This window comes from Mustela erminea, chromosome 5 (assembly GCF_009829155.1).
Source record: "Mustela erminea isolate mMusErm1 chromosome 5, mMusErm1.Pri, whole genome shotgun sequence".
Taxonomy (NCBI): domain Eukaryota; kingdom Metazoa; phylum Chordata; class Mammalia; order Carnivora; family Mustelidae; genus Mustela; species Mustela erminea.
In genome coordinates, this window is record NC_045618.1 from 36,410,627 (window position 1) to 36,437,182 (window position 26,556).

The 26,556-nt window shown below is 35.6% G+C and overlaps 1 protein-coding gene across 1 annotated transcript in view; it reads left to right on the forward strand.

Annotated features, from left to right (window-relative positions):
- The window catches only part of UNC13C (unc-13 homolog C), a 612,072-nt gene that overhangs the window by 473,283 nt on the left and 112,233 nt on the right, over nucleotides 1-26,556 (forward strand). The window contains 3 exon segments of the mRNA XM_032342611.1: nucleotides 5,267-5,393; nucleotides 19,335-19,431; nucleotides 20,104-20,247. Of these exon segments, the coding sequence (XP_032198502.1) occupies nucleotides 5,267-5,393; nucleotides 19,335-19,431; nucleotides 20,104-20,247 (368 nt within the window).

Consider the following 26,556-nt stretch of genomic DNA (forward strand, 5'->3'; position numbering starts at 1 on the left):
ATGTTCTCCTCTGGGATTTTGATGGATTCTCACATTTAGGTCTTTCATCTATTTTGAGTTTATCTTTGTGTGTGATGTAAGAGAATGGTTGAGTTTCAGTCTTCTGCATGTGGCTATCCAATTTTCCCAGCACCATTAATTGGAGAGACTGCTTTTTTTCCATTGGGTATTCATTCCTGCTTTGTGAAAGATGAGTTGAGCTAGAGTTGAGGGTCCATTTCTAGGATCTCTATCCTATTCATTAATCTGTGTGTCCGCTTGTATGTTCGTACCATGCTGTCTTGATGATCATAGCTTTTTAATATAGTTTGAAGTCAGGCATTGTGATACCACGTGCAATGGCTTTCTTTTTCAACATCCCTCTGGCTATTTGGGGTCTTTTGTGATTCCATATGAATTTTAGAATTATTTGTTACAGCTCTTTGAAAAATGTTGATGGCATTTTGATAGGGATTGCATTGAATGTGTAGATTGCTCTCGGTAGCATAAACATTTTAAAAATATTTATTCTTCCATCCATGAGCATTGAATGTTATTCCATCTCTTTGTGTCTTCCTCAGTTTTTGTTCATAAGTGCTCTGTAGTTTTTAGAGTACAGATCCTTTACACCTTTGGTTAGGTTTATTCCTAGGTATCTTGTGTTTTTTGGTGCAATTATAAATGGGATCAATTCCTTAATTTCTCTTTCTTCTGTCTCCTTGTTAGTATATAGAAATGCAGAAAGCATCATATCATCTGTGAAGGATGAGAGTTTGATTTCTTCTTTGCTAATTTGAATGCCATTTATTTCTTTTCATTGTCTGATTGCTGAGGCTAGGACTTCTAGTATAGTACTATGTTGAGCAGTGAGAGTGGACATCCCTGTCATGTTCCTGGCCTTAGGGGAAAGCTCTTAGATTTTCCCCATTGAGATTGATATTCACTGTAGGCTTTTAATATATGGCTTTTATGATATTGAGGTATGTTCTCTCTACCCCTACTCTTTGGAGAGTTTTAATCAAGAACTGATGCTGTATTTTGTCATATGCTTTTTCTGCATCAATTGAGAGGATCATATGGATCTTGTTCTTTTCTTTTATTAATTTCCCCTCTCATGTTTGATTTGTAATGTCAAACCACTCTTGTATCCCAGGAATAAATCCCACTTGATCATGATGAATCATTCTTTTAATGTACTGTTGGATCCTATTGGCTGGTATCTTGGTGAGTATTTTGACATCCATGTTCACCAAGGATATTGGTCTGTAATTCTCCTTTTTGCTGGGTTCTCTGTCTCATTTTGGGATCAAGGTAATGCTGGCCTCATAGAAAGAGTTTGGAAGTTTTCTTCCCATTTCTATTTTTTGAAACAGTTTCATTAGAATAGGTATTATTTCTTCTTCAAATGTTTGGTAGAATCTCCCTGGGAAGCCATCTGGCACTGAGCTCTTGTTTTTTGGCAGGTTTTTGATAATTGCTTCACTTTCCTTGCTGGTTATGGGTCTATTCAGATTTACTATTTCTTCCTGTTTCAGTTTTGGTAGTTTATAAGTTTCTAGGAATGCATTCATTCCTTCTAGATTGCCTTATTTTTTGGCATATTGTTGTTATAATATACTCTTAAAATTGTTTTTATTTCCTTGGTGCTGGTCATGATCTCTTTTCTTTCATTCATGATTTTATTAATTTGGATCCCTTCTCTCTCTCTCTCTCTCTCTCCTTTTTATGATTTTATTTATTTATTGACAGAGAGAGACACAGTGAGAGAGGGAACACAAGCAGGGGGAAATGGGAAAGGGAGAAGCAGACTTACTGCTGAGCAGGGAGCCCAATGTGGGGCTTGATTCCAGGACCCTGGGATCATAAACTGAGCCAAAGGCAGGTGCTTAATTATGGAATCACCCAGGTGCCCCAAGGGTCCTTTCTCTTTTCTTTTTGATAAGTCTGGCCAGGGGGTTAATCAATCTTATTAATTCTTTCAAAGAACCGGCTCTTAGTTTCATTGATTTGTTCTACTGTTCTTTTGGTTTCTATTTCATTGATTTCTGCTCTGATGTTTATTGTTTCTCTTCTGCTGGATTTAGGCTTTATTTGCTGTTCTTTCTCCAGCTCCTTTACGGGTAAGGTTAGCTTGTGTATTTGAGATTTTTTTCGTTTTTTGAGAGAGGCTTGTATTGCAATTTATTTCCTTCAGGACTGACTTTGCTGTGTTCCAAAGATTTTGAACAGTTGTGTTTTCATTTTCATTAGTTTCCGTGAATTTTTTAAATTCTTTAATTTCCTGATTAACCCATTCATTCATTAGTAGGATGCTCTTTAACAAACTCCATGTGTTTGAGTTCCTTCCAAATTTCCTCTTGTGATTGAGTTCAAGTTTCAAAGCATTGTGGTCTGAATATATGTAGGGAATAATCCCAGTCTTTGGGTTTTGGTCGAGAATTGATTTGTGACCTAGTATGTGATTTATTCTGGAGGAAGTTCCATGTGCACTGGAGAAGAATGTGTATTCTGTTGAAAAACCCAGAGTCTTCACTGGAGACATAGTTTTACATTGTCATGAATGCGACACATATTTTAAATAGTATTTCTTAAAGTAAAAAGTCTTATTTTATATAATATGTGTCCTTTGACTAAAATTCATCTTTGTGCAGTGAACCACTGCTCACAAATAATTTCTGTCTTGTTCATCTAACACACAAAATTTGGGCTAAATTCATTTCCTCCAAGAAACAGCATCCTCCTGTGCAAATCATGACACTAGCCATGTTGTATTAAATGTACTGTTTTATGTCAACCTCCCTGAGCTCTGCATACTCAATCTTTATATCTGCAGTGCCTCCCACATAACAGTGCAAGATAAATGCTCAATAAACATTTTTGGTATTAGCTGGAACTGGGTTACCCTTACCTCCAGGTTTCTGTTAATGTACAAACACTCTTGGAACAGGTAGCACATTACATCAGACTCACCCTAACACTTGCAAAATCAGGTCACATGATGTCTGCCATCTTTAATTTTTTCCTGACTTAAAAAATTTAAATATACCTTGCCATTGAACTCTTTTCTATTTCTTTTCAGCCTTTTTTTTTTTTCTTTTCTGAGGTCCACTTACAGTTTATGCACATTCTTAATAGTTAAAGGATTAAAAAAATGTATTCAAAATTCACATGATTTGAATACAGATGTAATTTAAACTATAAATACAAAATTTTAAAATTATTTCCATGTGTGTTTTCCAATATGGCTCACATATGGTTGGCAGAAAGTTACTTTCTTCTAAGATATTTAAAAATATTTATTAAGATGAGGACAAAATGCAATTATCATCTAATATACATTTTTAGGTAAATCATTTGAATAAACAAAAATCATTGCATTAGAACTCATAAATCTAAATTTCAAAAATAAAACTATTGATAAGTCTGGAATTCAGTAGATAACTGGTTGGCAAAGAATTTGAGGCTTCATGTATATTACATCTAGAACTACACATAACTTTGAGAGTAATATGAATCATTTAGTATTCAAAATATTCCCCAGCCAGCAAGTGCACCTGTTTTGCCTGTTGCATTGATTCATGAGTGCCCTCCAATGCATAAATTGAAACCAATGAAAATGGGTGCTTATTAAAACTTTAAAATAATATTTTGTTATGAAATGACCTATTACAATCTGGTGAGTTAGTTCACCCTTTCTCTTACTTAAATGCATCCATAGCTTGAATTCCTCCCTGTACTCCAAAGCAGTATCTATTTCTGTCATCAGCAATGGCAGTCTGTAAACTGGACATAGTCAGTCACCTTTTTTTTTTGCAGGATATAAAACAAAAGATGGTCCAAAGGTGTTTCTGTGGGGTTTACAAGGTATTAATTATAAGAACAGGTGGTGTTAGTCACAAGAGCAGATGTTTTGGGTTCTGGCTTACTCTGCCCACACCAAGTGTGAGATCCCAAGTGACAGAGGAATCCACAATCTATTTAATTTTTGAGTTTCTATTTGTGATGAGTAGAGCCCTTTTGGTGTATGGGTCTTAGGGCAAGGGTCTTCTCCTGTCTAGGTTTCAAGGTAGTATTGAATTAAATCCTTACCTACGAGTATATCAAATAAATGTCTTACCCTTAAGATGTGGAGGGATACTATTCATGTGAGGAGAGGGATAGGAGAGAACTCACGTTAAAAGAAAGAATGAAGGGAATAAATTTGGAGGGAGTTGAAGCAAAATATCACCTCGCTTATAATTTTGTTCCTGAGTTTAGTCTACAAGTATTATTTATTCTTGTTTCTGTGTATATATGTGTGTTTCTCTCTTTTCTACAAGTTGTCTTAAGTTAATCATTGTTTAGATATTTTGAAAATGTTTGATTTGGGGCTGTGTTCCCTCTTGTGTTTATCATTGGGATTGAAGTCCCTCTATAGTGAGGTTTTGGAAAGCAAGGATGTCCTCAATTTGTTTGTAACAATTCAATTGCTTCAATTGGTATTTTCAGTCTGGAATATAAAGTAAATGATGTTTCTACCATAAATCAAAGCCCTTGGCTTAAAAAAAGATCCATAGACCTCAACCAGAACTTCTTAGAGGACACTTAAATGTCAATATAGTCTAGTCTGGGATATTTGGGGTTTGCTTATGTCTATACTTATGGCTGGAATTGGCAAAGATATTAATATTGGGGGTAGGCGAGGAGCAGAGATAAACATGTTCAGTAGTATTATTACTTGTCTCTGTTTCCCAGTACTATATATCCAGATTAGATTAAAACAAAACAAAAAACAAACAAACAAAAAAAACGGTTTTAAGCTACACTTTCTAAGCTAGAGAGAAGAAAATGTCACATATTAGGAAATCCTGCTAAAGAAATGTCAAAAAAAGCCACAGGGTACAAAATAATCTTAGTTTGATTCATGTTTTATCCATGCTTAGAGTTTTAATTCTTTCTGGAATTTTGTTTACAATAAGCGTAAAGTAGTCAAAATATGAAAGCTTGCAAACAAACAGAAAATTTTTGGTGTGTTACCACTCTAGACATCAGAATTCTCACCTTTTTCATGAAGGCACATTAGAACATTCAAGTTACTACTCATTACTAGTTGATCTATTCTACATGGCATCTATGGTACTTTTGGATTTTGTAAAATTTCAAGTCTGTCTTTGACAGTTCCCTTTGCTTTTACCTCAAATATATGATTCTCTTCCTTTTTAAAATACTACTATTAACAGTAGATTGGAATACAGCAGCATTGTTGGCAAACCAAACTTCATTAAATGTTCGATTTTATCTATTACAGAACATGAGAAGCAGCGGTTATGCAAGAGCACCGATTATATGAATTTGCATTTCAAAGTGAAATGGTTTTATAATGAGTATGTGCGGGAGCTTCCTGCCTTCAAGGATGCCGTTCCTGAATACTCTTTGTAAGTGGTGATTTTCACCCCCAAGTTCTCAATTCATAGTCCTGTAAAAATTATACCTGAATTATGCTGTCTTAAAAATCTCTTTTCATAGTCTTTGCTTGAATGCAGACATTTCTATTATAAAATTAATATTAAGTGATTTGTGTTTCTTTGGGACCATATTTAATTGAATTGTTTTCATTTTTCAACTACGCCTTCCTCAGATATTCAACTCAAAGAAAAAGAAATGCAAAACAGGATATGGCTTCCACGATAAGGTTATCTTCTGTGAAAGTGTTCAAACTCAGATTTTATTGGGAAAATGAGGGTATTTGTATGCTGAGCTTTAGAATCAGATTTTGTCTTTAATTCAAAGAAATACCTTAGGTATTAGTATTTCTAAAATAGAAGTTCTAAATAAACAGGTAACATTTTTCATAAACATACCTGTATCAGATACATTTCTAAGCACACAGACTTGTAATACTCTGCATCTGATATTTTCCAGAATTCTATTTAACTCTGTTGAGGAGGGTCTTCCGCACACCAGGCACTGACCCAAGTGCTGTAGGACAGTAGTGAATAAGATAAAGACCTCGCCCTGAAAGAAGCCTGTACTTGATGAGATACTGATAAGTATAAAAATCATGATAAACCAAGGCACAATTAAATAAGTACTAATTCAAAGAGGACAAGCAAAGTGCAATGGGTTCTCAAAGAAGAGAGACATTACCCCTATTTGGAGGACTCCACATAATCTTTATGGATGGGGTAACATTGATGTAGGTTTTGAAAATTAGGTCAGTTGATGGCAAGAAAAGCATTTAGATTGAAAGGAAAATTATGGGCATTATTAAGCGAGTAGGAATATATGGGCTATTGTGCATGGGAAATGTCATTATAGTGGGGTATAGAGTATGTTTACAAAATGAGTAGGTAGAAAAAGTAGTTTTGAACTAGATCATTATAAGTAAGTGCTTTGAAGCTTGTGCCATAATCACGAGGCCTTGTGGGCATCGGGAGAGGCAATGACTGGGCAACAGGAAAGAGATTTGGAAGATAGTGAATACTGTAACGATGAGATTAGAACTTCCCTTTATGACTTTCCCGTAGAAGTTTGTAAGATAATGTGGGTTACTGGGACAAGTTAAAATCTATATACATTGGAGTGATTGTAGTAAGAACATATAGGATGAGTATGTGTGGGAGAGAGATTTCAAAGATAGAGTTTACATCATTTGTCAGCTAAGACATATGAGGATGAAAGAAATAGGGAAGAATTGCAGATGAATTATATGTGCCTAAGCAGCTAGTGATACCGACTTGGAATAGGGAAGTAAAAAAATGATGCCATTAGCCAGAGACCTCTGCTTTGACTCTGTCTAAACTAACTACACTACTAACTAAAATCAGACTGACATGACCACTGAACACCGGCATAAAAGCTGAATTAAATTAAACAGTATCAGAGAGCAATCAAGGCAACAGGGAAGTGAGAAACTACTGTCCCTGAGAAAAGAGAAATGCATTGAAGTGAATCCTGTATTTGCTGTCGTTTTTTTTTCCCCCTCTGTCCTGTCCTCCCTGCTCCTATGAATTTGCTAATTTGCAATGACATTTACAATGTCATTGCGACCTAACAGAGAACAGTAGCCCAGCTTATAGCAATGTCCATGGGGTAGAGAATTAAACGTTGGTGTTTAGGACTAGGAAGGTTGTTTGGACCTGTAGGACCAAACTCCCAGAGAAATGCAAACCACAGAAAAGTAAGCATTGTTCCTTGCACACAGTTTTCTCCCTGAGGTATTTTCTCATTCTTTATCTGCTCAGGTATTGGGACTGAGGCAGAAATAAGCAGGTATAGAAAGAAGGCACTGAGAAATTAAAACTTAAGTAGAGACTTGAGCATCCTCACAATGCTAGGGAGATAAAAGTTAGTGAAGATTTCCTAAGAAACACGACTTCCCAGACTTTCAGGTGAGATGCCTGAGCGCTCTGCCCTAGAAATAAGAGCTAGAAATAGCCCAGCCTAAAACTCAGCCTTGTCTACTTTGTGAGTCTCTCCCTGCAAATATAAGGAAAAATTTAGATTTTTCTCTGGAGGAAATGACCAAAGTTTCCATATTTTTTCCATAGACCATGTATAATATTCAACAAAAAAAATTTAAAGACTGCTAGGCAACAGGACCAAATGAATAAGATCCAAGAGAAAATAGATATTAACTTACCAGATATAGACTTTGATCTAAACTTCAAAATGTGAGAAAACTTCCACAGAAAAATAGGATCTCTAAGAAGAATAAAATAAAAACTACAGAAATGAAAAGGGATGAAATTAGGAATAAATTAGTATTAAATGGGCTATATAAATTATTACTATATAAATTAGTAATAAATGGGCTTAATGGCAGATTATACATAGCAGAAGAGTGGATAAAAGAAATGGAAGAAAGAAATATAGAAGAGAGAAACACACAAGGGACATATGGGATAAATTGTAAAGGTCTAATATGCAAAGAATTGAGTCCCAGAGAAGGAAAAGAGAGAAGGAGTAGTACCAGAGCAATGTTTAATAAGATAGTAGATGTGTATTTTGCAAAATGGTTGGAAAACATGGAGCTATAGCTGAGGAATTTCTATAAATCCTAGGCAGGATATTCAAATGCAAGGAAAACTACTGGTCATTACATCAAACAAAGTTGCTTAAAACCAGAAAAGCATAAAAAAATCTTCCCATTTATTGGAGTCAAGGAAGGTAAGACACTTTACCTTCAAAGGAGCTGTAATAATACTCATGGATGATTGTTCAGTAGGAGGGACTGAAACCAGAGTACACTGCAATATGTTTTAAGCGCTGAAAGAAAACAGCTAACAACTTAGAATTCTATAAGCATCAAAAATATCCTTCTAAAACAAGGTGCAATAAGTATATTTATATAACTGAGAAGCTAAAAGAACCCATTTCCAATAGACCTTCACTAAAATATATAAACCAGGCTTCAGGTAGAAGGAAAATGACTGAAGATAAAAATGCAGGAATGCATTAGATCATAAAAAGCATTAGAATAGATAAGCAAAAAAGGACACTTAAAAATACATCAAGTATTTAAAATAAAAAATCTGTAGAAGAAAATATACATAGAATTAAAATACAAGACAACAGTAGCATAAAAAGGTAGAAGAGCAGTATATGGAGTTAATATGGTATAAGATCCTTGAATTGTTTAGAAAGTGTAAAATACTCAATTTAAAAATCCTCTAATATGTAATGGATGGGTGTTAAAATTTACAGTGTAACCCTGTAAGTACTATGCACCCATAAAACAATAGGGTGAGGGGAGAGTACAACGAACATATCTAAGGAAAGGAGAAAGGAAAGGAGATTGCAAAAAATAAAGAGCAGGCAGGAAATTTAGGAGGGATAGGGGAAGCAAGATGACATTTTAAAAATTGTATTTATCAGAAAATTAAGTGTAATCATTAAACATAAACAGATTAAGGTTCTAGTTGACAAATATCATCCTACAGATAAAATAGTAAATCCCAAACTATCACTTATAATTGATTCACCTAAAACGTAAGCATCTAGACAGATTAAGTAAAAGAATGAAAACAATAATTGAGATCAAATTTTCATGGCTATACTAATATTAAAAAAATAGAGTTCAAAATAAGAAATATAACAAAACAATTTTGAGAGAGAAATAGTTCATGATTGAAGGAGCAATTCAAAAAACATCAGTTATAAATGTATGTCATAACATGTAAACAAAATATATCAAGCAAAAATTGTCAGAAGTAAAAGGAAAAATCATCAACTCAGCAATTCTACTTGGAGATTACAGCAACTCAAGAAACAGACAAAGTCAGTTAAAATATAGAAGTTTCAGGGCACCTGGATGGCTCAGTGGGTTAGGCCTCTGCCTTTAGCTCTGCCTATCAGCTCAGGTCATGATCTCAGGGTGCTGGGATGGAGCCCCGCATCGGGAGTCTCTGCACAGCGAGGAGCCTGCTTCCCCCCGTCTCTCTGCCAGCTGCTCTGCCTACTTGTGATCTCTCTCTCTGTGTTAAATAAATACATAAAATCTTTAAAAAAAATAGAAGTTTCAAAACATGAATAATACCCTTAAAGATATTTATCTATCTGTATCTGGTCACATACAGGTTCCACAGTTTTCCATGGGAATTATTTACACACACACACACACACACACACACACACACACACACACGTCTCTATCTACAACTGATGACCACCAGTGACAAAACACAGGTTATCATCACATGCACATGGTGCATTTACCAAAACAGACTATTCGCTGAACCATAAAGCAGGTCTAATGTATTTTAAAAGAATGAAATATATACTGTATAGTCTTGGACCACTGTGGAATTAAGCCAGATATCAACTCCAAGAAGGTAACTAGAAAATGACCAGATACCCAAATTAAGCAGAACTCTCTAAAGCCTGAGTACAAAAGAAATTAGTGTAAATTACGAAATATTTTGAACTAGGTGATAGTAAAATATGGCATGTTGAAACTTGTGGATTGCAGCCAAAATAGGAAATAGAAGAAAGTGTGTATCTTCTAATTCTATAGAGACAAAAAGGGAGAAAGGTATAAAATCAATAGTGTAAGACTAATTTAAAAAACAAATTCAGTCAAAAGAAAGTAAAAGGAAAAAATGATCAATAAGACCTGGAACAAAATAAATTTTAAAATAGAAAAAATTACACAGCCAAAAGTTTGTTTTTGAAAAACATGATAAAAATAAAAAATGGAGGAAAAAAGGAAAAGCAGATATCACAAATTACCATTGCCAGAAAAGGACATCACTAAAGATCCAAAAATATAAAACATAGCAAGACATTATTTTTGTCAGTACATTTAAAAGTTAGGCAAAAGTGTACCAATTATCCTCAACTACTCAAACCTATTGAGAATATGACATACAATTAAAGAACAATTTCTCTCTGAAAATATATTTTAAAAGTAAAATAAAATAAAATATTAGCCAATAGAATCCAGTCGTTTATAAGAAGACTAATATAACATGACCAAAGGGTATTTATTTCTGAAATATAAAACTAGTTTAACATTTTAAAAGCAATGAATACAATTCACCACATTCAAGGAATGAAAGAGAAAATCCCTACAGTCATTACACTAGGCACAGAACAATAATTTAATAAAATACAATATCAATTTATTATAACAATCTCTTAGAAGTTAAGAATAGAATGGAACTATCTTAATCTAATAAAAGACGATTCTTTCTTTTTTTCTTTTTTTAAGATTTTATTTATTTATTTGACAGACAGAGATCACAAGTAGGCAGAGAGCAGGCAGAGAGAGAGGAGGGGAAGCAGGCTCCCTGCTGAGCAGAGAACCTGATGCAGGGTTTGATCCCAGGAGCCTGGGATCATGACCTGAGCTGAAGGCAGAGGCTTTAACCCAGTGAACCACCCAGGTGCCCCAAAGACACACTCTTTCAAAAAAGAAACAACAATAAAACCAGTATGCCTCTTTTTAAATTGAAATGTAGTTGGCATAAAATATTATATTAGTTTCAGGAGTACAACATAATCATTCAGCATTTACAAACATTATAAACTGATCACCACCATACATCTAGCTACTATCTGTCACCATACAAAATTATTATAATATCAATTTCCTATACTGTCCATTGTATCTCCATGCCTTATTTATTTCATAACTGAAAGTTTGTATCTTTAATTCCCCTTACTCTATTTTACCCATCCCTTTGCTCTCCTAGCCCCTAGCAACCACCTGTTTTCTCTCTGTATCAGTGAATCTGTTTCTGTTTTGCATGGGTTTTTTTTGTTTTGTTTTGTTTTGTTTTTGTTTGTTTGTTTGTTTTAGATTCCATACGTAAGTGAAATCATATGCATCTTTCACTGACTTATTTCACTTAGTGTAATATCCTCTAGCTCTACTCAGGTTGTCACAAATGGCAAGAATGCATTCTTTTTTATGGTTGAGTAATATTCCATTGTATATCTGTACCACAGCTTTATCCTTTCATCTATTGTAAGATGGACACTTAGATTGTTTCCATATCTTGGCTACTATAACCGATGGTGTAATGAATATATAATGCTATATATGTCTTTTTGAATTACTGTTTTCATTTTCTTAGGTGAATTCCCAGAAGTGGAATTACTGGATCATATGATATTTCTGTTTTTAATTTTTTGAGGAACCACCATAAATTTTTCCATAATGGCTGCACAATTTTGAATTTCCACCAACAGTGCATGAGGATTCCCTTCTTCACATCCTCAACAATACTTGTTATTTCTTGTTTTGTTTTTTATATAGTCATTCTTTCAACTGTGAAGCAATATCTTGTGCTTTTGGTTTGCATATCACTGATGATAAGTGAACTTGAGCATCTTTTGGTGTGTCTGTTGGCCATTTGTATGTCTTCTTTACAGCAGTATCTATTAAGGTCTTCTGCCTAATTTTTAAATGGATATGTTTACATAGAGTTTGCTGAATTTTTTTATGTTTCAGACATTGACTGCTTATGGGTCATATCATTTGTAAATATTTTTTCCATTCAGTATGTTACCTTTTGTTTTGTTGATGGTTTTCTTTGTTGTGCAAAATGTTTTTAGTATGGTGTAGTCCCAGGTGTTTATTTTTGCTTTTGTTGCCCTTGCTTGAGGAGATGGATCCACACACACAAAAATACATATACATATAAAATATATATAATATATATAATATAAAATATATATAAAAATATATATACACACGTACATATAAATATATATAACATATATATACACACATATGTATATATGTATACACACACACACACACACGTATAGCTAAGATGCCCAAGAGCTCATGTATATGATTTCTTCTAGGAATTTTATGGTTTCAAGTCTTACATTTAAGTCTAATACATTTTCAGTTTATTTTTGTGTGTGGTATAAGAAAGTAATCCAGTTTTGTTCTTTTGCTTGTAACCGTCCAGTTTTTCTAACACCTTTATTGAAGAAACTATCTTTCTTCATTGGATATTCTTGCCTTCTTCATCATATAGCAAACATGGGTTTATTTCCAGACTTTCTGTTCTGTTCTGTTGATCTTTGTGTCTTTTTGTGTGTGGGCTTGATTACTATAGTTTGTAGTATAGTTAGAAATCAGGAATAGTGATACCTACAGCTTTGTTCTTATTTCTCAATATCCTTTAGCTATTTCGGGTCTTTTGTGATTCCATACAATTTTCAGGATTATTTGCTCTAGTCTGTAAAAAAAATACCATTGGAATTTTGATAGGGATTGCACTGAATCTGTAAGTGCTTTGGGTATTATAGACGTTTTAACAACATTAATTATTTAAATCACAAACATGGTATATATGTCCACTTACTTGGGTCATCTTCAATTTCTTTTATCAATGTATTATTTTCAGAGTACAGTTCTTTAAACTTCTTTGTTAAATTTATTCCTAGGTATTTTTTGATGCAGTTGTAAATGGGTTTTTTCCTTTAATTTCTCTTTCTGATAGTTTATTATTAGTGTATAGAAGTGAAACATATTTATGTATATTACTTTCATATCTGGCAACCATACTGAATTCATTAGTTTTAATAGTTTTTCAGTGGTGTCTATAATGTTTTTTTCTAGAGAAAGTACATCATCTGCAAATAATGACAGTTCTACTTCTTTTCCAATTTGGATATCTTTGATTTCTTTTTCTCATCTGATTGCTGTGGCTAGGTTTTCCAATAGTGAATAGAAAACAAGTGCCAAGACTGGGCATCCTTGTGTAGTTCCTAGTCTGAAAGGAAAAAACCCTCAATTTTTCACCATTAAGTATGATATTAGCCATGGGTTTGTTATATATGGCCTTTATTATGTTGACACATATTCTCTGTATACTCATTTTTTGAGAGTTGTTATCATAAGTAGATGTGGAATTTTATCAAATGTTTTTTATGCATCTATTGATATGATTATTTGATTTTTTTCTTTCTTTTTTGGCTGTTGCTAATGTGGTACTACATTGATTTATTTGTAGATAATGAACCATCCTTTCATCCCTGGAATAAATCCTACTTGATCACAGTATATGATCCTTTTAATGTATTTTTAAATTCAGTTTGCTAATACTCTGTTGAGGATTTTTGCCTCTGTGTTCATTTGGGATATTGACCTGTAACTGTATTATTTTATCTTTGTCTAATTTTGGCATCAGAGTAACACTGAGAATATAGAATGAGTTTGGAGCATTCCTTCTTTAATTTTTGGTATAGTTTGAGAATAGGTATTAACTCCTCTTTAAATATTTGTACAGGGGCGCCTGGGTGGCTCAGTCCTTTAGCATCTGCCTTTGGCTCAGGTACTGGGATTGATCCCCACATCGGCTTCCTGCTCGGCAGGAAGCCTGCTTCTCCCTCTCCCATTCCCCCTGCTTGTGTTCCCTCTCTCGGGGTCTCTTTCTTTGTTAAATAAATAAGATCTTTAAAAAAAAAAATTTTTTTTTTTTTTTTTTTTGGTAGAATTTGGCAGTGAAGCCATCTGGTCCTGGGCTTTTCTTCTTTGGGGAGTTTTTTAAATTTATTATTATTATTGATTGAATTTTATTGCTAATAATTGGTCTACTCATATTTCCAATTTTCTCTTGAGTCAGTCTTAGAAGATCACGTATTTCTGGGAATTTATCCATTTCTTCCCATTTGTTGGTACATAATTAGTTTTTAAATGATCCTTTGTACTTCTGTGGCATAAGTTGTAACTTTTTTTTTTCATTTCTGATTTTATTTATTTGGGCCTCTTTTTTTTTTCTTCATAGCTAAAGATTTACCAATTTTGTTTATGTTTGCAAAGAACTACTCTTAGTTTCATTATTTCTATTGTTTTTGTGGTCTCTATCTTATTTATTTTTGCTCTTTATTATTCCCTTTCTTCTACTAACCCTGATCTTTGTTCTTTTTTTCTTTTCTTTTAGTGTAAGATTAGATTTTTTTTTCTTGTTTCTTGAGGTAGGCCTGTATCACTATTCACCTCTCTTCTAAAACCGTGTTTTCTGCATCCCATAGATTTTGGACTCTTTGTTTCCATTTTCATTTATCTCAAGGATTTTTCTTTGTTTCTTTGATTACTTCACTGACTTACTGGTTTATAATGGTGTCGTTCAGTTTTCACATGTTTGTGTTTTGTCCACTTTTCTTTTTGTAATTGGTTTCTAGTTTCATGCCATCGTGGTCAGAAAAGATGCTTGATGTGATTTTAGTCTTTTTTAACTTACCGAGACTTGTTTTGTAGCCCAACATGTGGTGTATCCTGAAAAATGTTCTATGTGTTCTTAAAAAGAATGTGTATTCTTCTGCTTTCGGATGGAGTGTTGTGTACACATTAAGTCCATTTGGTCTACTGTGTTGTTCAAGGCCAATGTTTCCTTACTGATTTTCTCCCTAGATGATAATTCTATTATTTGGAGTGTTAAAGTCCCCTACTATTGCTGTATTACCATGAATTTCTCCCTTGTCTAGTAACATTTCTTTTATGTATTTAGGAGTTCCTATGTTGGGCACATAGATATTTACAAGTGTTATATCCCTTTGTTGGATTGAACCCTTTATCATAATGTAATGCCCCGTTCTGTCTCTTGTTACATCCTTTCTTTTAAAGTCTATTTTGTCTGATATAAGTATTGCTACGACAGCCTTCTTTTTGTTTCTATTTGCAAGGAATAGATTTTCCATCCCTTCACTTTTAGTTTGTCTGTCTTTAGATCTGAAGTGAATCTATCATAGCATATATAGAAGTCTTGTTTTTGTTTTTGTTTTTTGTCTGCTTAGCCACCCTATATCTTTTGATTTAATCTATTTACATTTAAGGTAACCCTTGATAGATATGTACTTCTTACCATTTTATGATTCTTTTCTTTTTCAACCATTTTATGGTTGCTTTTGTAGTTTTTTTGTTGTTGTTGTTGGTTTGTTTTTCTGTTTCTTTCTCTCTTACTCTCTTCTCATGGGATTTGGTGACATTCCTTAGTGTTATGTTTGTATTTCTTTCTCTTTAATTTTTGTGTATCTGTTATAAGTATTTGGGCTGTGGTTATCACAAAGTTCATATGTAATATCCTAAATGTCCATTCTACCTTAAGTTGTTTTGGTTCGGCATGTTCCAAAAGCACTACATTTTTACTCTTCCCCTATTTTTTTGTTTTTTTTGTTTTTTTTTTTTTTTACATTTTTTTTTTTTTTATTTCCAGCATAACAGTATTCATTATTTTTGCACCACACCCCGTGCTCCATGCAATCCGTGCCCTCTATAATACCCACCACCTGGTACAGAGAGAGTCAATTATCATATGGTTTCACTTATTTTTTTTGTTTTTGATGTCATATTTTACATGTAAGTATTTTGTGTGTCCTTTGACCAATTATTGTAGTTCTAGATGATTTTACTGTTGTCTTTCAACCTTCATACCAGCTGTGTTGATGGTTGAAGCACTACCTTTACTATGTATTCACCTCTACCACTGAGATTTTTTAATTATTATTTTTTGTTTTGTTTTTTAGCTATGGCCTTTTCTTTTATGTTTAAAGAAGTTCCTTTCACATTTCTTGGAAGGCCAGTTTGTTGTTGATGAACTCCTCTCACTCTTGCTTTCCTGGAAAATTCTTTATGCTTCCTTCAATTCTGAGTGATAATTTTGCCAGGGAGATTATTATTGGTTGTCCTTGTTTTTCTTTCAGCATTTTGAATATATTGTGCCACTATTTCTGGCCTGTAAATCTTCTGCTGAAAAATCAGCTAATAGTCTTATTGAGGTTTACTTGTACATAAATAATTGTTTTCTCTTGCTCCTTTAAGAATCTCTCTTTATCTTTAACTGTGGACACTTGGATTATAATGTGTCTTGGTGTGGGTCTCTTTAGATTCATCTTTTTGGAGATTCTGTGTGATTCCTGGACTTGGATGTCTGCTTCCTTCACCAGTTTAGGGATATTTTTAGCCATTATTTCTGCAAATTGGTTTTCTGTCCCATTTTCTATCTTCTACTTCTGGGACCACTACACAATGAATGTTAGTATGCTTGAGGTCCTAGAGGGCCCTTAAATTATCCTTATTTTTTACTTATTTTTAAAGATAGATTTATTTATTTAAGAGAGAGAAAGAGAGAGCATGAGCAGGGGGGAGGAGTAGAGAGAGAGGGCGAGAGAGAACCTCAAGTAGACTACAAACTGAGCACAGAGCCTGATATGGGGCTTGATCTCACAACCCTGAGATCATGACCTGAGTCGAAACCAAGTATCAGATGCTTACTCAACTGAGCCACCCAAGTGCCCCAACTCTATCCTCATTTTTTAATTCCTTTTTATTTTTGCTGTCCAGTTTGGGTGATTTCCACTAGCTTGTCTTCCAGATTGCTGATCCATTCTGCTGCATTATCTAATGTTCTATTGATTTTCTGTAGTACAGTTTTCATTTCAGTTATTGTAGTCTTCAGTTATGATTGGTTCTTTTTAATATTTTCTGTCCTTGTTGAACTTCTTATGGCATTTATTCATTCTTCTCCTGGGTTTAGTAGATATCTTTACAACCATTACTTTGAACTATTTATCTGGTAAGTCACTTCATTTCACTTAGTTCTTTTGTGGGGGGGGGTGGTCTTGTTCTTTCTGTCATATTTTTTGACATATTGTTCTGTCTTCTCATTATGCTTCTTTGTGTTTAGATCAGCTAATTCTCCTGGTCTTCAAGGAGGAGCTTTATGTGGAAGGTGTGCTATGGGACCCAGTATCATAAATTTCCCTGGTCTCCTGCCAGCTGTCCCAGGGGTGTCTTCTGTGTGGTTCATATGCACCCTCCTGTTATGGCTGGAGGTTGTTGTTGTTGGGTTTTTAGTGCATAATTGCTTGTGTGGGGGCCTGTCCCCTGGCACAAATGTCTGCTAGGCCCCACTACAACTGCTATGGGCATGCTGGTGAGTGGAGCTTGACCCTGACCTGTATGGCTGAGGGACCAGACTATAACTGCTTTAAGGGTGCAAGTGTGCAGTGTTGGCCCTGGTGTGACTAGTTGCAAAGGTCAAGGCGGGTCAGGCTTCTGGTGTGGATGACTGTGATTGAGTGGAGTTTCTGTTTTCTGCTGCTTTCTGGCTCTCCTGGATATGGGTGTTCATCTTCCCGGTGCAGGTTCTCTGAGCTTTGGAGCCTTAGACTTCCTTATTCTTCAGGAAAGGCCTCTATACCAGTGGATCTCACTGTAGGTACTGGTCCTGACCGGACCACCTCTCCTTGTCTTAACTGTCTCCATGTGACATTTTATTTATATCTTTAGTTGTAAAAAATCTGTTCTATTAATCTTTACTTCATTCTCTGAGATGGTTCTATATGCAATTGTAGATTTTGGTGTGTTGGTGTGAGGACAGAAGCTCAGGATCTTCCTACTCTGCCATCTTATCTCCTCTCTAAACATTATGCTTATGAATAAAATTTTGAAAGCTTCTGCCTGAAATCAGGAAAGAGACTGACATCTGATAACATCACCTTTATTTAACAATTTACTAGAAGGCCTATGCAATACAATAAGGGGTAGAAAAGTATAATGATTATAAAAGTATATGTTGATGTTGTTAATATTTGTCTATGACATAATAGTACATCTAGAAAACCCAAAAGAAACTATAGGATAACTAATAGAATATAAAAAGTGGCTCCTGGGTGGGTTTGTAGGTTAAGTGTCTGACTCTTGATTTTGGCTCAGGTCATGATCTCAGGGTAGTGACATCAAGCCCTGGGTAGAGCTCCATGATGAGCTTGGAGCCTGCTTAAGATTCTCTCTTTGCCCTTTCCCTCATGCTCATACACTCTTTCTCTCTCAAAAAAAAGTGATTATAATAAGTCTATATAAAAGCTAATTAAATTTCTATATAGTAGCCACAACCTGTTAGAAAATTACATATTAAACAATACCATTTAAATAGCATTAAAACCATGAGAAACAAATGGTGATGAAAGATGTGCAAGCCCTCTACTCTGACAACTATAAAATGTTACTAAGAGAAATTTAAGATGAACTGAAATAAAAGTGTTCCTAAAAAGATGCATTATTGTAATGAGAGTAATGCTCCCCCATCGACTTAGAGATTTAATGCAATCCCGTAAAAATTTCAGCAGGTATTTTTGTACAAATTGACAGATTCACTCAAAAAATGTATAAAGAAATACAGAAGACTAAGAATCACGAAGGCAGTGTCGAAGAGGAAGGAAAAAAAACCCTAGAGAGCTGTTATCAGTTATCAAGACTTATTAAAAGGGTGTGGTGTTAGTTCATGACAAAGAGACCGGTAAGACAAACTAGTCTGGAGACAAAACCCATATATGCCATTGCCTAATTTATACCCAAGATGGCAATTCAAGGCAATGGGGGAAAGAATGGTTTTCTGAATAAGAGGTGTTATGCAATTATACCTCCACATGAAAAAAAAGAACTCTGAACCTTTGACTGTTCACAAAACATAACTGCAGGTGGATTGTAGATCATAACAAGCCAGAGATGGGCACCCAGGATCAGTTACAGGAAACAAGTAGGTATGGATGAAAGGAAGCCCATCAGTAAAGTACTAAAAGGTGAGAGAATGGCACGATAGGGGACAGCACACAAGATGTACATTGTATACGACTTTGAATTGTGAAGGACATTGTGTGTAGGAATTAGGAACTAAGCATATTTAAAGTACTACGGGAGGAGCCAAGAAAGAGATAGACATTGAAAGTAAATAAACAGGGATGTGTTTGATGAAGTAAAAGCTAACAGTCTCTGAGAAAACAGAAGTGCAAAACAGGGAATAAAAAGAAATTTTTGGTCCTGAATTACTCTCATTTAAGAAAAGAGCAATATTCAGTGTTAATTATGTGCAAGTGATATCTTTTATGGTATATGACATTATTAATTTTTCTAGGTGGTTTGAGCCTTTTGTCATGCAGTGGCTGGATGAAAATGAAGATGTGTCAATGGAGTTCCTTCATGGAGCACTAGGAAGAGACAAAAAAGACGGAGTGAGTTTAAATTACTTTAAGACTGCTTGTTGTCAAGATTCATTCACGCGACTCATTTTTAAGATAATGGGAATTGTTAGGCTCGTTGTTATTATTTAAGGTTTATTTTAATCTTCCAATGATCAAAATAAATGTAAAACACAACTATAAAGGGCTGGTAGGAACCTTAGGGAATTGTTTAAATTAAAAAAAGAAAATCAGTCCCCCTTTTGCTCCATGATTCTTTTACCTCCTGAATTGCAGTCTAAAACTTCAGTAGGGTTATACGAACTTCCTTGTCCTGAAACCTTTTCAGGATTTTAAGATTGGGAGCAGACACCCTCCAAACCCCTCTGGAACAATTTAAGTGTTGAGCCTCAATATCTTTCTAAACCATTCTCATATCTATGGGGAACGAGAAATAAAAAGAACCAGTCCCTCAGTATCGCAATGGAGAAACCAATTAATAGCAGCCTGCCCCGTGATACGAGTTCTAATACATTTCCCAGAAAAGGACATGAATGATTTTCAAACGGGTAAGTATCTTATTAAATAGGAAAAGAAGGCACGTGAAATGAAGGCACATGATACAGGAGACCGAGTTATTTATGTGAAGTGATTCGCCTCTGGCCACACTCCCTCTAATGTGCTTATTGGGATGGTCTCATCTGGTTTCCTCTTCTCTCCCCTCAGTTCCAGCAGACATCGGATCATGCCCTCTTCTCTTGTTCTGTGGTTGATGTCTTCGCCCAGCTTAATCAGAGCTTCGAGATTATTAAGAAACTGGAATGCCCTAATCCTGAAGCATTATCTCACTTAATGAGAAGATTTGCGAAGGTAGGGTAAAGGGAACGAATGCTTTCTTTTCTGAGACTGCGGGATGTTATTTTCTTGCGCAGAACCTGAAGGATGTTGCAGTTTGTAGTCTTCTCTGACTCTAGTACCCCAATTTCATTTCTAATTCAAGTACCTATTGGTTTGGTTTCCAGGTTTGTCATCTGACTTTCTTTCTGTCCCTTCTTGTTTCTTTTTTCTTTCTTTTCTCTCTCTCTCTCTCTCTTTTTTTTTTTTTTTTAAGATTTGATTTGTTTATTTGACAAAGAGACAGAGAGAGCACAGGCAAGCAGAGTGGCAGGGTGAGACAGAGGGAGAAGCAGGCTCCCTGCTGAGCAGAGAGTCCGATGTGGGACTGGATCCCAGGACCCCGGGATCATGACCTGAGCTGAAGGCAGAGCCCAACCTACTGAGCCATCCTGGTGCCCCCGAGTTCGTTTCATTTTTTATTATTTTTTTATTTTTTATAAACATATAATGTATTTTTATCCCCAGGAGTACAGGTCTGTGAATCGCCAGGTTTACACACTTCACAGTACTCACCATAGCACATAACCTCCCCAATGTCCATAATCCTACCACCCTCTCCCATCCCCTCCCCCCAGCAACCCTGTTTGTTTTGTGAGATTAAGAGTCACTATGGTTTGTCTCCCTCCCAATCCCATCTTGTTTCATTTATTCTTCTCCTACCCACTTAACCCCCCATGTTGCATCTCCACTTCCTCATATCAGGGAGATCGTATGATAGTTGTCTTTCTCCGATTGACTTATTTCGCTAAGCATGATACCCTCTAGTTCCACATTTCATTTTTATAAAATGTAGTTTTCTTAGATGACAGACTAAGTGGGAAAGTGAAGATGGGTCTAAATCTTGCAGAACGCTGCTGTCCAGATTATGAAGTTTAAAGTTAATCTTAACTGAACAACCCAAGTAACACTGCCATGTGGGAAATTTTAAACAGGGTAGTGACATGACGGACAGTGATGTACGGGAATGACCTATGTGGTGCTATGTCTGGCTGCCCTTCAGTTTGGATGATAGACAGAGGTCTCGACTGTTCATCCAACAAGCGTTTACTTGTTACCTCACTTGAGCACTTTACGAGGCACTTTGAGAGGCGAAGCCATGAATAAACAATATCTCTGGCCACAAAAAAATCTTATAATGTGAGTGCCAAATCTATGGTAAAGTCAAATGCTATAGTCAGGGCATCTCAGAGGTTAAAAGACCATATGTGTGTGTGTGTGTGTGTGTGTGTGTGTGTGTGTGTGTGTGTATGCTTTCTTATATATATGTATATATGTGTATATGTATATATATTTTATGTATTTATATATACATATATATTTTATGTATATATGTTTTCTTTTATATATATTTTATTTATAATAAAATATTATTTATAAATAATAAATATAATGTGTATTAAATATATAAATATAATAAAAATATTTATAAATAAATATTTATAAATATAAAATATAAAATAAATATTTATATTTATGAAACATGTTTTCTTTTATATGTATTTTATTTTAATATATTTATATGTAAATATATAAATATTATAATACATTTAATATTATATATTATATATAAATATTATAACTATAGATAAATATAAATTTTATATATAAATATTATGAAATATATAAATATATAAATATTTATATATAAATATATAAAATAAGATATATATGTATATACATTTATATTTAAATATTTATAAATATATACCTTTGACATGTTAAAAAATAAGAAAATGCCAAAACTCAGTTGACTTGTAACATATTTAAAGTGTATTACTCTTCTTGGAAAAGTACTTTTTGACAGTTTGGGAGAGGTCTGAGACCCAGGTTTTAGCAGATTTGGTTTCTCCTCAGGCTTCCCACCTTGGCTTAGGGATGGCAACCTTCCTACTGGGTTTTCACATGGTTCTTCCTCTTGTGTGTATGCTCCCCTGGTATTTCTATGCATGCCCAAATTTGCTTTTCTTATAAAGACACTAGTTAGTTTCCTCAGGTAGGCACTTCAAGGGGATCTGGAATCATTCCGGGGAGGAAGCCCTGAACTGTTAGAAGCTGTTACTGTTTTGATCAAGTCTTTCTGTGAGAGAGAGAGAGCACAAGCAGGGGAGAGGGAGAAGCAGACCCCGGGCTGAGCAGGGAGCCCAATGCAGGGTTCTGTTCCCAGGACTCTCGGATCATGATCTGAGCTAAAGACACAGGCTTAACCAACTGAGCCACCCAGGTGGCCCAGTTTTGTTCAAGTCTTGATAGGCCAAGGTTGAGGCCTGGTTGAGAGACGCCTGGAGGTAGCCTGGCCAGAGTTTGGTCAAGAAGAGAGTCTTTGTCACCCTCCTCCATTCTGTGACTCAGGTTCTTCCCTGACACGTACGAGAGATCTCAAAGAAAAGAAAGCATAGGATTAGTACAGAGCTGATGGATTTGTACCATTGGACATTTAGGTCCTCTTTATAAGGAGTCTGGAAGAACAGGCAAAGTGGAAACATCTTTAGTAGAAAACTGGGATCCTTGTATCAGAATATTGAAATCACATAATTTAAAAAAATCAAAAGGCTGAAAAGAAAATGAGAAGCCTATGAAGGCCTTTAGGTAAGTAAGCTATCAGCCTAAACCATATTATATTATTTATTTACCATCAAGTAACCATCAAGTATTATTAACATTTGAACTCTCGTCTTCATAAGTTAATTAGATAGACAAAAGTAACCTCCTGATTTTAAAGATAATAGGTAAAAACCCTTTACTTTGATCCTTTCCAGAGGGGACTTTCTTGGTAGCCACTGATTTCAATTTCCCAGTGTGGTAAAACCTGCAAGTAAGCTCTGCAGGAGAATTATTCTGGGGGAAAAAAAAAAATCACTGTCTTTTCTTGACAAGCAGCCGCATTTTGGGTGACTGCCAAGAGAATGAAATGGGGTCATTAGGGATACTGTTGAAAAAAGTGTGTCACATACTATTCTTGGAACTCTGTGGGACTCATGGAAGCAGAGTCGTATGGAGAATTTAATAATCTCAGAGTTAATATATTTAGTGACATACTATTAAGTGGGGCACAATATTAGAAAAGTAACTAGAATTCACCCTCAGAGTAGTCAGGAAGCAGGTTATGTAAGGTGGAGGTGTGGAAGCAGGGAGAGAGAGCAGGAGGAAAAGGGCTCCCGGGCTCAAGCTGCTGGGCTCCAGACCACCCTCCCCTCCTTCGTACCTTTGACCTTTCTGTAGCTGTGAGGTTGCTCGCAGCCACGTGTAAACAAGTGGGTTACAGGAAAGTGTAAAGGAGTGGGAGGTTACAAAGAGGGTTATGTTAGAATCCACACGGGAAAATGCCTTCTTTGAAGCGAGGAGAAAAGAACTAGGCTCCATGTGTCACTGAGGAAATGTGAGCTTTTATTGGAACAATAAAAAATTTTTTTAGGGGCGCCTGGGTGGCTCAGTGGGTTAAAGCCTCTGCCTTCCGCTCAGGTCATGATCTCAGGGTCCTGGGATCTAGCCCCGCATCCGGGCTCTCTGCTGGCAGGTAGCCTGCTTCTCCCTCTCTCTCTGCCTGCCTCTCTGACTACTTGTGATTTCTGTCTGTCAAATAAATAAATAAATATCTTTAAAAAAAATTTTTTTAAACACCTAAAATATTCTTAATCCATGTAAATTCAGTACTACCAATTATCATTCCATGGAAATAATGTAAGGAAAAAAAAACCCATTTACTGGCAAAGCAGAAATTGGTAATTTTCATTGAAAGATAAATTCTATTGGAATGATTTTAAAAATCATAAAAATGAAGATAGGACTTTGTGGTTAATATAATTAGCTATTTCACAGTTACTTTAGACTGTTAGAATTCGTTTTGTTTCGTCAGATGGGACCTTTGGTCTTGAAAACCCTATCCTTTTTGGAGTTGGGATCCTTGTATCAGAATATTGAAATCACATTCTCTTCCTAGGACTTATATTGATTTAAACTATCTCTCAGAGAAAAAACATAATTAATGATATCTGCAAACAGTTAGGAAGATTTGGCATTGTAAAATGGGGCTTGAAAGGATAATTTGTCCTTACTAAAGAATATATATAAGACTCAATATACCAATCAAGTGCTTCACATTTCATAGCTGTGACGAGAGGTGAAGAATGTACACAGGCCATGGATATTTCTATGGCTTTACTGCTTCTTTCTCTCTCTCTCTCTTATTTATTTATTCATTTATTTATTTTTTGAGTGCTCAGGGACACTGGAGATACAATGCTGAAAGAGATGCATGTATTTCTTGTTCTTTGGGAACATAATCCTAATTTTCTAAAGTAATGATGATAATTAATTGAACATTGCTATGTGCTAATAATCTCTTATTTATTCTTCACTACAACCCCGTGACCATGGTACTGTGATTTTTCCTAATTATTCAAATGATGAAATAAGTTTGGAAATTTAAGTAACTCAAACAAGCACCCAACCAGAAATGGCAGGGTTCGTGAAATGCTTTTAACCACTAAGCCATACTACCTTCCCAGTCTGGTGTCATCACGAATCAACTGGTGAGTTGGAGAGCAGAATCCCAACATTTCTTTTTATGCTCTGGGCCAAGCCTAGGCAGTTGGGGGGGCGGATTCTGCGTTATGCTGCGTGTGTTAAAATGCAGTGCTAGAAAGCACCGATGTGACTTTCTAATGTCACTGAACAGATACTACACCTCTTGTCTTCCCTGCGTTGCTCTAATACTAAACGCCCCCTGAAAAGATGGATTTTGAATGAGGGTTCTTAATTGCAAGAGTCATACCCTAGAGGGACCGACTGGTGGTGTTGACAAGATATTTAGTCCACTTCTAACACATGTCATTAGTTCAGGAGATCCTACTAACTGACTGACAGCTACCCCCTCAGTGACAGGACTAGCTGCCATCTAATGGGAGCAGAGTGAGGATGGAGATATTTTAGTCCTTCTGCTTGATCTGTAAAAGCAGAGCATCCCTGGCTTCACCACCGTAATCCTGTTAGAATGTCACTATTTAATCTGGAGTTCTTTGAATGACAGTTCCTTTGTGCACCCATAAAAGAATCATCCATACTTCATGACTCTCTCTCCATGTAAACTCTACTTTCTTTCAGAACATGATGCAAACAGCTTCTGTTAGGCTCTTTCCTCTCGCTCTATGCTGCCCTATTTCTGAAGCCCAAGAGTCCCACAGAGAGAAGTCATTATTAGCCAAGTCCACGTACTCTGGAAGAAGTTCTGTCTTCCAGGCTTTGCTAGGTACCCCTTCCATCAACAGATTCTCTCTGAAGAGTTATCCTCCACCTTGCTATGCATTCAGTAGGACTGAGATTTTCAAACTTTAGCTTACATCAGAATCGTCTTGGGGGCTTCTTAACACACACCAGAATTGCTGACTCAGTAGACCCGGGAGAGGACCAGAGACCTGGAACTTCCACAAGTTCCTAAGTGATGCTTATGAGGCAGCAGGAGATGTGTCTTAGGTCAGTATGTCTCAAGTAACTTCTTACTGGTATTAAAGAAATAACGTCTGAAATGGTTTTACTTCGTTGAATAAATTAGAGTGAAATTGGTGTTGCCCCTAAAATGTGCGTGAGCACTTTTATCAAGTGTACTTTGTACATTAGTAAAGAAATGGATGTTCTCGTTGCCAGTGTATCCACAACTCCCACAGGCACAAGGCTTTACACCATATCCTACATGGCTGAGCTCTCCTCCTCAGCCCACAACTCATCCCGGATTGCTAACAACCATCGGTGTTTGTAGGTTAGTGGATGTGAGATCCTAGGATCATTTCCTTGTCCCCACGAGGGAACTGAGCAGACCAGGATTTTCTTGCAGAGTCAGGTGCTGGGCTGTGGGGGATACCTTGACAATAATCAGAAATGAGTGTCTGGATTCTGCTCTCCACACTTTCTCTGGAGCTAGTTAGAATCTCCGAGTCACAACAAGCTCCTCGAGTCTGATTTGTCTTCCTTTTTGTTTTTACCACATAATGAAATGTTTCTAAAGAGTTTACACTGTCATTAGAACCTGTACGTTGAAAGCAGTACTTCTATGTATGAGTGAATTGGTACTTCACAGGTAAGTTCCAAAGTGAATTTCAGTATTGTATCTGAAGGGATTTGAACAGCTGCATTTGGACGATACTTCAGTCTGATCAGCCATCTGTTTTTCTAGACTTACTGCTTGATAAGATTTTATATTTTCCAAGGCCAACTTTCTATTTAAACTGATGCATATTACCATGATACTTTGTACTTTCACAAAATATCAATTTTCTTTCTCCATTTTAT